The sequence below is a fragment of the Triticum urartu genome, chromosome 6, assembly GCF_003073215.2.
Source record: "Triticum urartu cultivar G1812 chromosome 6, Tu2.1, whole genome shotgun sequence".
NCBI classification, from domain to species: Eukaryota; Viridiplantae; Streptophyta; class Magnoliopsida; order Poales; family Poaceae; genus Triticum; species Triticum urartu.
The window spans coordinates 161375241-161386546 of record NC_053027.1 but is presented as its reverse complement, the minus strand read 5'-3'; the positions used below and the strand labels follow the sequence as shown (position 1 = coordinate 161386546).

Below are 11306 nucleotides of genomic sequence, written 5' to 3'. Positions count from 1 at the left end.
CCGGGCCCGCGCCTATCGTTTTTGCATTTTTTGAAGGGGCCGGCCCAAGGCCTGGCAGGCTTTTACGTGTTTGGGCCGGACTTGGTCCCAAAAAACAGGTCCGATGGCCGGGTCGGACCCGGGCCTTGGTTTTTTGCCTCGGGCCTGGCTAGGCCCGGCCCGAGGTTTGGCCAGGTATATCTGGGACCCATCATGCTGTTTTCATTTCTCCACCCTTCTCCTTCCCGCCCAATTCCACCGCCTCAAACCCCTCCACGCATCCCACCCCGTAACGGCCTACCACTCACGCGCCCGTCACGTGACCTGACCGCCTCTGTTCTCTTCCTCCTCTCTCTCTCTCTCTCTCTCTCTCTCTCTCTCTCTCTCTCTCTCTTCCTTCCTCTTCCCTCCCGAAGCACAGAAGCCTCCGGTCCATTTCAAAACCCTAAACCCTCGCCACCGAAGCGAGCGAATCCCCGCAGTTTCGCGGGCCTCTGCGGGCGATTCTTACCCGCTCCGGTCGCCCGGATTCTCCGATTCGCGCCCGCATTGCTCGGTCCGGCCGCGATCCCGCGGGAATCGTCGCGGATTTGGGCGAGGAGTTCGATTGAGCGGCGTCGCGCCCGGATCCCCTGAAGCTTCTAGAACATCCTATGCCGTGTGGCTACGGTGCGGTAGGATCCTCTAGCTCCGGCTTCGCTGGAACCTGCGCGGATGCGGGGCGCGCGTGGCGTCGGAGTGGCCGCGGCGCGTCATCTCCTCGCCGCGGTGGTGCTGTGGGCCGTGTTTTCCTCCGCCGCGTCGTTCACTGATCCCTCCGACGGTACGATTTCTCACCCATCACCCGTGGCGATCGACCTCTTACCCCGCGACGCCTCTACTCTGCGCGCGCGTGTGATTGCGGTCGCTGGTTCTCTGTGCCGTGCGCACACCTGTGGTCTGGTTTGTATAGCAGCGCGGGAGCCTTGCGCGCTGGTGGATTGATGCGCGTGTGTGCGTGCAAACTCTGGCTTGCGCGAGCTTCTGCTCGTGCCTGTACGCGCTCGCACAAACATTCAGATCTGGGGTCATTGGATATGGTTGCGTGATGGGCACATGTGTGTGTTAGTGCTTGGAAATAGCTTGTCTTACCGCATCGATGATGTACTTATGCAGTACAAAAAACGAGTGGGCATGTTTTTGTGCTTGTAAGCACTTCCCTTTGTGCAATGGCTGTGTGTGATGCTATCCTGCTGTCTGTCTGTATGTTGCTGCTTTCTAACAGGTTTACTGCTTTGTTACCGTTCTTTGGTTACCGTGCAGCAATCGGGATCTGGGCACTATATCGCGCACTGGAGTCACCATGGCAGCTTTCTGGGTGGACATCCATGGGTGGTGACCCCTGCGGTGGGGACGGGGAACGTGGATCGTGGCATGGGGTCTTTTGCAAGGACTCGTGTGTCGTGGCTATGTAATCCCCGTTCAATTCTTAATTTATCAATCAGTTTTGCCTGTAAATTTATAGGACTGTTTGTTTTATTTTTGCTTTTTTTTATGTTACTTCCATGCAGAAATATTAGTGGGCTTGGGGTTGGTGGCTGGCTTGGCCCAGAGCTGCTCAAACTCCACTCTTTAAAAGAGCTGTAAGCTTCCTTATACAAAATTTGTGCTATCTGTTAACCGATCATGATTCTGCAATTTCTGACACAATTTTTTTGGTTCCTGGTGCTTTGATGCCTCATGTTGGTAGGGATGTGAGCTTCAACAACATCGCTGGTGAAATCCCACCCACTTTGCCTCCAAATGTGGAATACTTGTATATTCTTCTTGTCCTTTTTGCCTACCCTCTTTAAGCTGGGTCGAATACATTTAAATATGGAATGTATATGATCTGACTATGGTATGGTGTTCTATTGCAGAAATTTGGCAGCTAACAAGTTTGAGGGAAATATACCACCATCACTACCATATTTGCACTCCCTGAAATATCTGTGAGTTGATTGTTTGGCAATTGGAGCACTTCCTTCTCAAAATTTGGTTGCAGAATCAACTGATTGATCTGTAATTTCGATTGCAGGAATCTCAGCTATAATAAGCTCTCTGGAATAGTTGGTGATGTTTTTGTTAACATGGAAAGCTTAGTTACAATGTATGGTTCCCATATCTTAATTGATGATTACTTCATCACTTCTGAAACATACATCTCTTGTGAAATAAATGAGCTATTCCGTTGCACTTTGACCTGCAACATGCTGGTTGCAGCCTATTGTGCATAGATTTGTAACCTGGAACATCTCCATTCAGTATACCACTAAATGAATCATCAGATATACTCCCTCCGTCCGAAAATACTTGTCATCAAAATGAATAAAAGGGGATGTATCTAGATGTATTTTAGTTCTAGATACATCTCTTTTTGTCCATTTTGATGACAAGTGTTTTCGGACGGAGGGAGTAGTATGCAACTGTCAGGTGAAATGCTTCGTGCGCATCAAGTTGTTATAAACTTCTTGCAGTTCTTTTTGTCCAAATATCTGTTCTAGAACAATCTTTCAGCTCATTTTTTATGCTAATAAAACCACATATTTTTAATCGCAATGGAACAAACACATGCACACACACATTTTGAAGCTAAAGTACTTTTTTTGCATCTTTCTTGCTCTGATCCACTATTTCTCAAAATTATTTTAGTCACAGATCTTTTAGTATTTTGACCTTTCTGTCACTTAGACTCATATTTGTTCCCTCAACTCTTTCAGGGACTTGTCATTCAACTCTTTCGATGGTGACCTGCCACGATCATTTAGTTCATTGAACAACCTTCACTATCTGTAATAATGATGTCCCTTCTGTGCTATTTCATGCACACACAGCTGTAGGAATTGTCTAATCAAAAGTTTCCTTGCATGGTTTTGCAGTTATTTACAGCATAATGAGTTTACCGGATCTGTGATTTTGTTAGCAGACCTTCCATTGGTAGCACTGTAAGAAATTTGATTGGGCTGCACTTATACTTTATTTGCCATCTTATCAATTAATGCTGATGATCATCAACTTCTTGCAGCAACATTGAGAATAATCACTTCAGCGGTTATGTGCCTGGAACTTTTGAGTTCATTTCTGAGTTGAGGTACTGAACTCTGTTATATATTGCCCACCTTGTCACCCTTGAGGATCTTGTGCGTATCTGTATGTCTGACTTCATATCTAGTACAATATGTGATTAACCTTCTGGTTAATATTCCAGGATTGATGGGAACCATTTTCAACCAGGTTTCAAACCTTCATCGTCCTCATTTTCTAGGACCATTCATTCACCTCCACCCCCACATCATCCTCGACCTCCATCTCCACCTCCACCTCCACCTTCACCAGCAGTCAAGCAGAACTCAAAACGCGGGCCAAAACCTCTGCAACCTTTTGTGAGCTATGCTTCTCTGCACAGTCCTAGCCACCATAGGAAGTCACACTCTCGAGTGACAGCTGCTGCAATAGCTAGCGTTGTTTGCACAATGTTTGCACTCTTCATTGTTGGATTGGTTCTGAAAAGCCGGAAAGGTGGTACATGTGGCCCAAAGAGCACTGCTGACAATATCAAGTCTTTACCAGCCAATTTGGAAGGAGGTAACACTGGCACTTTATTAGTTTCTTCAAACCAATTTATGCAGTGGTAGTTGATTGTCAATTGATCATACAAATATTTTTGTTTGTTTTGGTTATTCTTATCATTAATCTACTGTAAAATATGACAGTAATCATTGATCCTAAACCCTTGTACTTTTGAATGCTTATTCATGAAATGGCATATCAAATTCATCCACATACATATCGTTTTCAACTTCGCATACTGCATTGTAATGTTTTATTAAGCCAGACTTGCATTCTTCCATTTAATTAGAATTCATTTGTCAATTGCAGTCCCTAAAGCAAATGAGGTCCTGAACTCTTGGAGTTCTCTTATGAATGGCCATGATACTTCCTCTAGCAATAATGATAGCATTATACCTGGAAGAGTTCCCAAAAGGAAAAGTTGTGCTAAGACATCTAAAAATCTTGCACCTGCAAAACAGTTTCTGGCAGTTGACATTATGGCGGCTACCCGGAACTTCAATGAAGAATGCCTTATCGGTGAAGGTTTCACTGGCCGAGTTTACAGAGGTGATTTTCCTGATGGCCAGGTATCGTCTCTTATCATAAGAAACGTATCATTATCAACTTTCTACTCCCTCTGTCCCAAAATAAGTATTTCAGCCTTAGTACAACTTTGTACTGAAGTTAGTACAAAGTTGAGACACTTATTTTGGGACAGAGGGAGCATATTATTAATGTGTTATTCTAGAATAAGCTCTCAAGTCTAATTTCTGTAGCTTGTATTTTAGATTCCTAATAGTTGACTTCTTTATCTGGTTTTATTGACTAAACTAAATTGAACCGTTTCCTTTCCTCATCGACAAGACATCTCATCATGCAGTATTGAGGACCGTAGCTATGCTTATGCTTGTTGTCTTGATAAGGTCAATGTACAAGGAGCACACCATTCTTAGTCTCACATGTCACTTTTAAAACTGTGATTTTCTTTCAGCGGTTTATTAGATAGTCATTTCCTAAGTAGCGAAGGTATCAAATTTGTACGAGTCATTTGTTATGTATATTTTACGTCATGCATTTGTCATTGTACGCACAGCTGCTGGCTATCAAGAAGATCAACATGATAGATTTATCATTGTCAGAACAAGATGAGCTCATGGACATTCTCGGGAATATGTCCAGATTAAAGCACCCTAATATATCTTCGCTTGTGGGCTACTGTGTGGAGTTTGGGCATTGTGTGCTTTTATATGAGTATGCAGAAAATGGTTCTCTTGAAGATCTTCTGTTTTCAGCAGCCACAAGGTCGAGGGCTTTGTCATGGAAAGCTCGGATGAAGATTGCTCTTGGGGTTACCTATGCTCTAGAGTAAGTACATTCTGTCTCATTGGGTTCCCACCAAATCGTCTAATCAGTTTTATTTTATGCTGCAGAGTAATTAATTACACCTACCTCGTACTCCCTCTGTCCGAAAAAGCTTGTCCCAAGCTTGTCCCTCAAATGGATGTATCTAGCACTAACTTGATGCTAGATACATCCATTTGAGGGACAAGTTTTTTCGAACGGAGGGAGTATTATTTTTCGTAGTTTAGTTGCACACATGCAAAATTATTAGACTTTTATACTGGAACTGGAATTTCTGGATTTTTATATCTATGTTAGCTCTCTGCAGATACATACATTTGATGTGCTCCCCTCCATTTGCCCATGGAAATATTAAAGCTACAAATATTTTACTTGACGCTCAGCTCATGCCCTACCTCAGTCACTGTGGGTTAGCGAAGTTCAGCCATTTTGTCAGCGCCACAAGAATGGTCAGTGCTCAGTAACCAAAGATAGTATTGCTACTTTATGATCTTTTCAAGAAAGCATGTTGATGCCGTTAATTTACCTGATCATTTTGACGACACTTAAATGATCTGGATGCATTTTAGAACCTAAAACATAGAACTGCTCTATCTCTCTTTCTCTCAGATTAGAATTTTCTCATTCAGTGTCAAGCTAGACTACCGAACACTCGTACATGTAACATGTGGTAATCCTGAAGTTTTGGGGTGATATTTGCATAGGAGAGATTCCCCTCTAACCAATTGAAACCCGTTAATCTACCCATGTCCTTCCCATCCAAATATACACAATAGGCCGCAGCATCTGATTTATCCAGTTTGAATGATATACTGCACAGTCTGCACTATATAAAATAAAATTGATTTGTTGGCCATTTAACATGTCCTCATTCCGGAAGCAGGATTCAGAAGCCCTCAGTGGTGCTAAAGGCTATGCTGCTCCTGAGGCTAATGGTTCAGGAACAGATATAATCAAAGCTGATATTTACAGTTTTGGCGTGATATTGCTTGTGCTTTTGACTGGGCAAAAGGCTTTTGATAGGTATGTTATCACTTGCACTTGTGCTACTAGCAGTCTGGTTTGCTGAAAGTTTATTGTCTTCTTCAGTTCAAGAGGGCCGAATGATCAGTTTCTAGTTGATTGGGCATCTCCTCATCTCCATGACCTTAATTCTCTGGGAAGAATAACGGATCCAAGAATACGTGGCTCTATGCCACCTAAAGCTATTTCTGCATTAGGCAACATCATCTTGCTTTGCATCAAGGTAGTTTTCCATTCTCTTTTCTGGTACACTCTGTTCTGTAGTTTCTTATCCTTGCTGGCAGCTATCAAGGTGAAAACTCAAATACTGCCCATGCTGCTATGGCAAATTCTTAGAACATGTTAATAGAAAAGAAAGGCATTATAGCTGAAATGTCTAGAGCCACTACAATGTCTAATGCTCACTGCATTCACCAACTGTATTTCAGGACAATTTTCTACGAGCAGTACTCCCTCCTTTAGTTAAAGGAAGAGCTTTATTGTCTCCTGGACTCTTCATAAAAAATTGATGCACAGAGCCTTAAATATTTACAAAGTCACTAAGCATGTGCCAAATGGCACCCCAAAAGAAAAAAAGAAATAGAAACAAAAGATATTACATAGTAGACTGGACAACTGACAGCTCGAGTATTACATGATCTATTAATTGACCGCACCCGCACATCCATGTTTCGATCAGTACTTATGTTATTTCTTCCTTCAATGCAGCAGTCACCGGATTCCCGCCCGCCGATGAAAGTCATAACAGACAAATTAGTAAAGCTTGTCCAGAGCAACACGGTAAATAAGTTGGAGGCTGATGCTCAGGACCCCTCTTTCATAACAACCCGACCATATTTTGAGCCATCCTCCACCGGTAACTCACTTGATAGTGCAGCTTCTTTTTTATACTCTTCACATCGTAGTCTTAATTTGATTGCTGTGATCAGTCAGCCAGGGTGCAACTGAGAGCTGCATCTCCCAGTGACGAAGACATGCTCTTCTCAAATTTTGCCAGATGTTGTTATACTTTGTGTTGTCGAGGTAGCTCCGAGTATATGAAGCGTCACATCTCTTTACAATTTTCTGTCGATGCCAATTGACGACAGCCAAAACTGCTGCACTGAGACGTGCTGACTGCAGAAGACACTATGTGATGCTCGACTACGGGGGGAAGTAAGCAAAGTAAACTCTGCTCCCCTGCTTCACTCTGGTTGAAAAGTCATGCAAGCATGGCAATCAGTATTATTAGCGTTTTGTCTCATGTATTGCTTGGTTGGACTCAGTTTGGCTCACATGGGATGCTGCTAGGAGTGCTCTCGTAAGTAGTGATTCCAAGGGGCAGATCCACGTATACCCATTCTCCACTTATGTAGTTCTGTCCATATAACCCTTAAGTCTTGTAAATGTGTGGACAAGAATCTCGTTAGCCAGTCGACACTGGCCCCAAACACAGGATCTGATGTGGGCTGGTCCTGATCTTACAATGCTGCTGGGTTCACATGTCTTGATGTGATTGTTTTGTTTTGTATGGCATGCTCCAAATGATACGGTACAGTATGATCTGTCCAGGAATGCAATTAGATGCCCACTCTTTCTTACCTTAATTAGGATTTTTTTGGTTGAGAATTACCTAATTAGGATTCGACGAGGTCACAATTCAAATAACCTTATTAGTACTGCTAGTAGATGCCTCTCCCGCCCCCCGTCATGCACGGGACGGGAGCAATCGCTGCTGGGTGCGTACATGGTGTACATCTTATTCCTAAATAATCCTACATGCAATGATCTCTTATCCTGGGGACCCTATCAGATGGAGATGCTGATGGGGATGCCCCTCCCAGTGACCCCTGGTTCTGAGAACGGCTTGAGCAGCTCGTACGGCACGATGCCGGCGCCGCACCTGTTCTTGTTCTCCGGGTTGTTGTTTCGCTGGTCGATGGTGCCCTCCGCCTCCTTGAGCCTGCCGCTGAACTTCTCGAACGCCGCCTTCACCATGGGCTCTGCCAGCCACGCCGGCTCGGCGTACTCTCCCATGTATTCCTCGTCGGGGGAGTGTGAGGAGAGGATGTCCAGCGTCGCCATCACCTTGATGGCTTGCATCTGCGAGGGGAGGCTCTGCAGCAGCACCTCCTCTGGCCTTGCCATGAACTTCTTCATCTCGTCGTCCCGGCTCTCCTCCACCGGGATGTTCCTCCGCACCACCGTCGGACGGTTGGGGAAGTACCCGGCGTAATGGTACTGCCCGAAGTTGACGGCGGCGTGGTGGCCGGACGTGACCCACATGATGATGGTGAGGATCTGGACGAGGTTCTCCTTGGAGTCGCACACGGGCCACCACGGCTCGTCCTTCTTGTCCGCGTGCCCCTTGGTGCGCACCTCCTCCCACCACGCCCGCAGCTCCTCGTCGCCGGCCACGTCCTCGTCCGACTTGTAGTAGAAGTCCACGTAGTCGGACGCCCACTCCTTGATGGAGCCCCAGATGAGCAGCCCGTCGTCGGCGTACGGGTAGTCCTTGATGGCGAGCTCGAGCTCGCCGTCGTCCCTGCGCTCGGCGAGCCCCCGGCTGACGAGGTCCTCCGGCAGCGCCTCCGTGTCGAACTGCCAGGCCGCGCCGTAGGCGACGGAGCTGAGCTCGATGGAGTACCTCCCCGGCCAGAAGGCCTCCTCGATGATGCCGTCGGCGTTGATGAGCGCCTCCCGGGCCAGCGCGTTGATCTCCATGGTGTAGCGGAAGTGCGGGTGCAGCAGGCGGTGCACCGGGTGCATCCGGCTGAGCTGCCGGTTGGTGGCGATGATGTAGGGCTCGACGCAGGCGTGCGTGCGCAGCCAGTGGCTGACCAGCTGGTGGTAGCCGGTGTCGTGGGTCAGCACGTGCGCCTTGGCCAGCTTCCACAGCCACGACTCGGTGGCGTCGGGGCCGTGCGTGAAGGCGCGCTTCCACTGCGGCCTGGTCGGCGACTGCGGCCGCGTCAGCTCGATGGCCAGCGGCATCAGCGTGCCCTCCTCGCTCAGGAAGAAGACGGTGCGGGAGCCGTACAGCGTCGTGTCCGGCAGCTCGCGCACCCTGTGCACGTACGGCAGGAACACGTCGTGGTAGTCCAGCAGGAACAGCCGCTTCTTCTCCACCGCCTCCTCCACCGTCATGCGGCCGTTCATCATCTTCTCCAGGACCTCCTTGGTCAGCGCCGACTCCGCCGGCCCGTACACCGCCGGGTCCAGCTTGCTCACGATGGGGAATTCCTGCACCATGGATGCATGCATGCATGCACTCTCGTTAATTAACTAAGTGAACTTATTAAAAGCAACTTGATCAAAGGCTGTGAAAAATAAAAAATGGTTGATTAATTACCGTGAGGCGGCGGATGCAGATAGGGTTGAGCCCGGCGAGCGTCTGCCTCGCGAACTCCTCGTCTCTGAACCACGAAAATCGGTCCCCTGCAGAAGCGCAAAGTCACGTCACGTATGTGGTCTCAGTAATTAGTTGCTCGATCGTGCTCTGGCGGATCAGGCATGGACGGCGGCGCTCACTCTCAAGCATCTCGGGGACCTCGAAGCGGAGGACGTGCTCGGTGGTGTCCTCGATCATCTGGACGACACGGGGAATGACGTCGTTGATGACGTTGAAGGAGGCGCCGCCGTGCCCGTCGACGGGGAGCGGAATGCCGTCGCTGTAGAGGGCGTCGATGGCCGGGAAGTGCGAGAAACACTGCGAGTTGTTGAGCAGCGGCGCCAGCGCCGGCAGGATGGCGTGCAGCCCCGACCGCAGCGTCGTCGCGCTGAACGTCCGCCCCTTGACGTCCGAGAACTGCTCGTCGCGCGGCACGTACACCGGCGAGCTCCTCTTCTCCGTCTCCGGGTCTATAGCACAACCACCGGCAACCGTTAGAATTTTGAACAAGATTATTTTGCTAACCGCCAGGTAGCAAGGTCGGTGTGCGTACGTACCGTAGAGGGTCTTGGGCCGGCCGGTGCGGCACCGGCGAGGGTAGGGGTGCTCCTTGGTGCCCAGCACGGGGCGTTGGTGGTCGATGTTCTTGTCCGGGTCGCCGAGGTCGTTGTACGTGTCGTAGTCGTAGACGCGCTCGTGGAACTTGCGCTCGCTGTGCCCGTCGCCGCGCAGCTTCTCCAGCTCCTTCTTCCTCAGCGCCTCGATTCCCGGCGGCGTCTGCGACGGCAGGTATGACTGCAACAACATACGCACGCACGCCATGGTTAGTTAGTCCCACAGTTCCATGCGAGCACGGAGAGAGCGTGGGCTCATGGCTAGCTGCTGTTGGCTAATTGCCTACCTTGACGGTGAAGAAGGCGCGCGGCTCGGGGTCGTCGAACTTGGAGTGCACCCAGGAGGCGACGTCGAAGGTGATGGCGGTGCTCTCGTCGCCGCCGGTGATGAGCTTGATGTCCTTGATGAACATCTCCCTATGGTGCTCGTTCTCCACCAGCACCGCGCCCACCGGCCCGAACGACGCCGGCACCGACATCTTGGCCTCGTACGTCCCCTCCTTGAGCGTCATGTGCGCGAACCCCTTCACTCCCTCCCTCTCCCTTCCCGTCTCTACGCAGCAGAACAACTTTTCTCAGCCATGTGAAAAATTCAAATCAAACGCTGTAGCATGCATGCTCTCTCCTGTCCTGCATGGTGCATGCCATCGTTGTAGCGAGAAAAGATAGAGAGGCTCACTGGGGTCAAGCTCGGAGCTGACGAGCTCGAGCAGCAGCGTCTTGCCGAAGAGGTCCTGGATGTCGTCGAGGCCCCGGGCGACGTACACGGAGGTCGGCGCCTGCGCGGTCACGACGGCCGTCACCGTCAGCGACCTCTCCTTGGTCGTCACGGACGTCGAGACGCCGACGGCCTCCTCGGTCGACGCGCAGCTTATCCTGCGCGCCGTGAGCCGGCGCGCGGAGCCGCTCCTCCCGGCGCCGGACGCCCGCCTCTGCTGGCCGCTCGCGGCCGCCGCCGTGGCGAAGAGCGGCGGCGAGGCAACATTGCTGCTCTGCGCGGAGAGCACCAGCGGCTGCTTCAGATGGATCATGGCTGGCGCGGGCAGGGCTAGCTAGCTGCTGCCGATGGATCGAGCTGGTTCGACCTCTACCTTCTGTTCTTTTGCTGATTAGCCAGTCAGCTAGCTAGGAGGGCAGGCCCCTCTCTCGGCTCTCGCAAGTGCTCTGCGTCCGTGGTAGTATGTGTGCCAGTTTATATTGTTGGATGCGGTGCTCCACGGCGATGTGTTTCTCGTGCGTATGTGTGTCAGTCGTGATGGGCCGTGCAACATGATGATTGGCTGCATACCCGGCTATCTAACCAAATTATTTTTCTTGGAAATAAAAAGTCCATTTGAACTTTGAAGAGGGTGTGTACATAACGCCCTATGGTATATGGCGTGCACCGG

The 11306-nt window shown here is 49.5% G+C and overlaps 2 protein-coding genes across 4 annotated transcripts; one reads left to right on the top strand and one right to left on the bottom strand.

Moving 5' to 3' along the window:
- The first annotated feature begins 345 nt into the window (after nt 1-345).
- LOC125517582 (protein STRUBBELIG-RECEPTOR FAMILY 8-like) lies at nt 346-7470 on the top strand. Of its 3 annotated transcripts, none has more exons than XM_048682790.1 (17): nt 346-802; nt 1282-1429; nt 1530-1601; nt 1709-1774; nt 1878-1949; nt 2036-2107; nt 2718-2789; nt 2877-2942; nt 3023-3088; nt 3206-3582; nt 3877-4136; nt 4643-4914; nt 5219-5360; nt 5795-5934; nt 6001-6157; nt 6646-6790; nt 6868-7470. In XM_048682790.1, exons 1-17 carry the CDS (start codon nt 694-696, stop codon nt 7014-7016), a joined length of 2385 nt encoding a protein of 794 aa, XP_048538747.1. In that variant the 5' UTR covers nt 346-693; the 3' UTR covers nt 7017-7470. The 3 variants fall into 3 exon arrangements, with proteins under 3 accessions (XP_048538747.1, XP_048538746.1, XP_048538748.1); XM_048682789.1 differs by having other exon boundaries at nt 348-802; nt 6643-6790; XM_048682791.1 differs by having other exon boundaries at nt 348-802; nt 6643-6790; nt 6864-7034.
- A 96-nt stretch (nt 7471-7566) lies between these two features.
- On the bottom strand, nt 7567-11099 carry LOC125517581 (lipoxygenase 2.3, chloroplastic). The gene is made up of 6 exons (XM_048682788.1): nt 10598-11099; nt 10206-10471; nt 9862-10099; nt 9445-9774; nt 9266-9351; nt 7567-9156 (listed from the first exon to the last, which is right to left on the bottom strand). The coding sequence occupies exons 1-6, from the start codon at nt 10947-10949 to the stop codon at nt 7723-7725; spliced, it is 2706 nt and encodes a 901-aa protein (XP_048538745.1). The 5' UTR covers nt 10950-11099; the 3' UTR covers nt 7567-7722.
- Between the last annotated feature and the right edge of the window lie 207 nt (nt 11100-11306).

What these genes read in the sequence shown, in the direction of transcription:
- LOC125517581 (XM_048682788.1), bottom strand. Translation starts at nt 10,949, where the DNA reads ATGATCCATCTGAAGCAGCCGCTGGTGCTCTCCGCGCAGAGCAGCAAT. An exon ending in GCGCCTTCTTCACCGTCAAG is followed by an intron (nt 10,100 to 10,205) that starts GTAGGCAATTAG and finishes ATGTTGTTGCAG; the next exon opens with TCATACCTGCCGTCGCAGAC. An exon ending in CCGGCCCAAGACCCTCTACG is followed by an intron (nt 9,775 to 9,861) that starts GTACGTACGCAC and finishes GTTGTGCTATAG; the next exon opens with ACCCGGAGACGGAGAAGAGG.
- LOC125517582 (XM_048682789.1), top strand. Translation starts at nt 694, where the DNA reads ATGCGGGGCGCGCGTGGCGTCGGAGTGGCCGCGGCGCGTCATCTCCTC. An exon ending in TTGAACAACCTTCACTATCT is followed by an intron (nt 2,790 to 2,876) that starts GTAATAATGATG and finishes ATGGTTTTGCAG; the next exon opens with TTATTTACAGCATAATGAGT. An exon ending in ACCAGCCAATTTGGAAGGAG is followed by an intron (nt 3,583 to 3,876) that starts GTAACACTGGCA and finishes TGTCAATTGCAG; the next exon opens with TCCCTAAAGCAAATGAGGTC.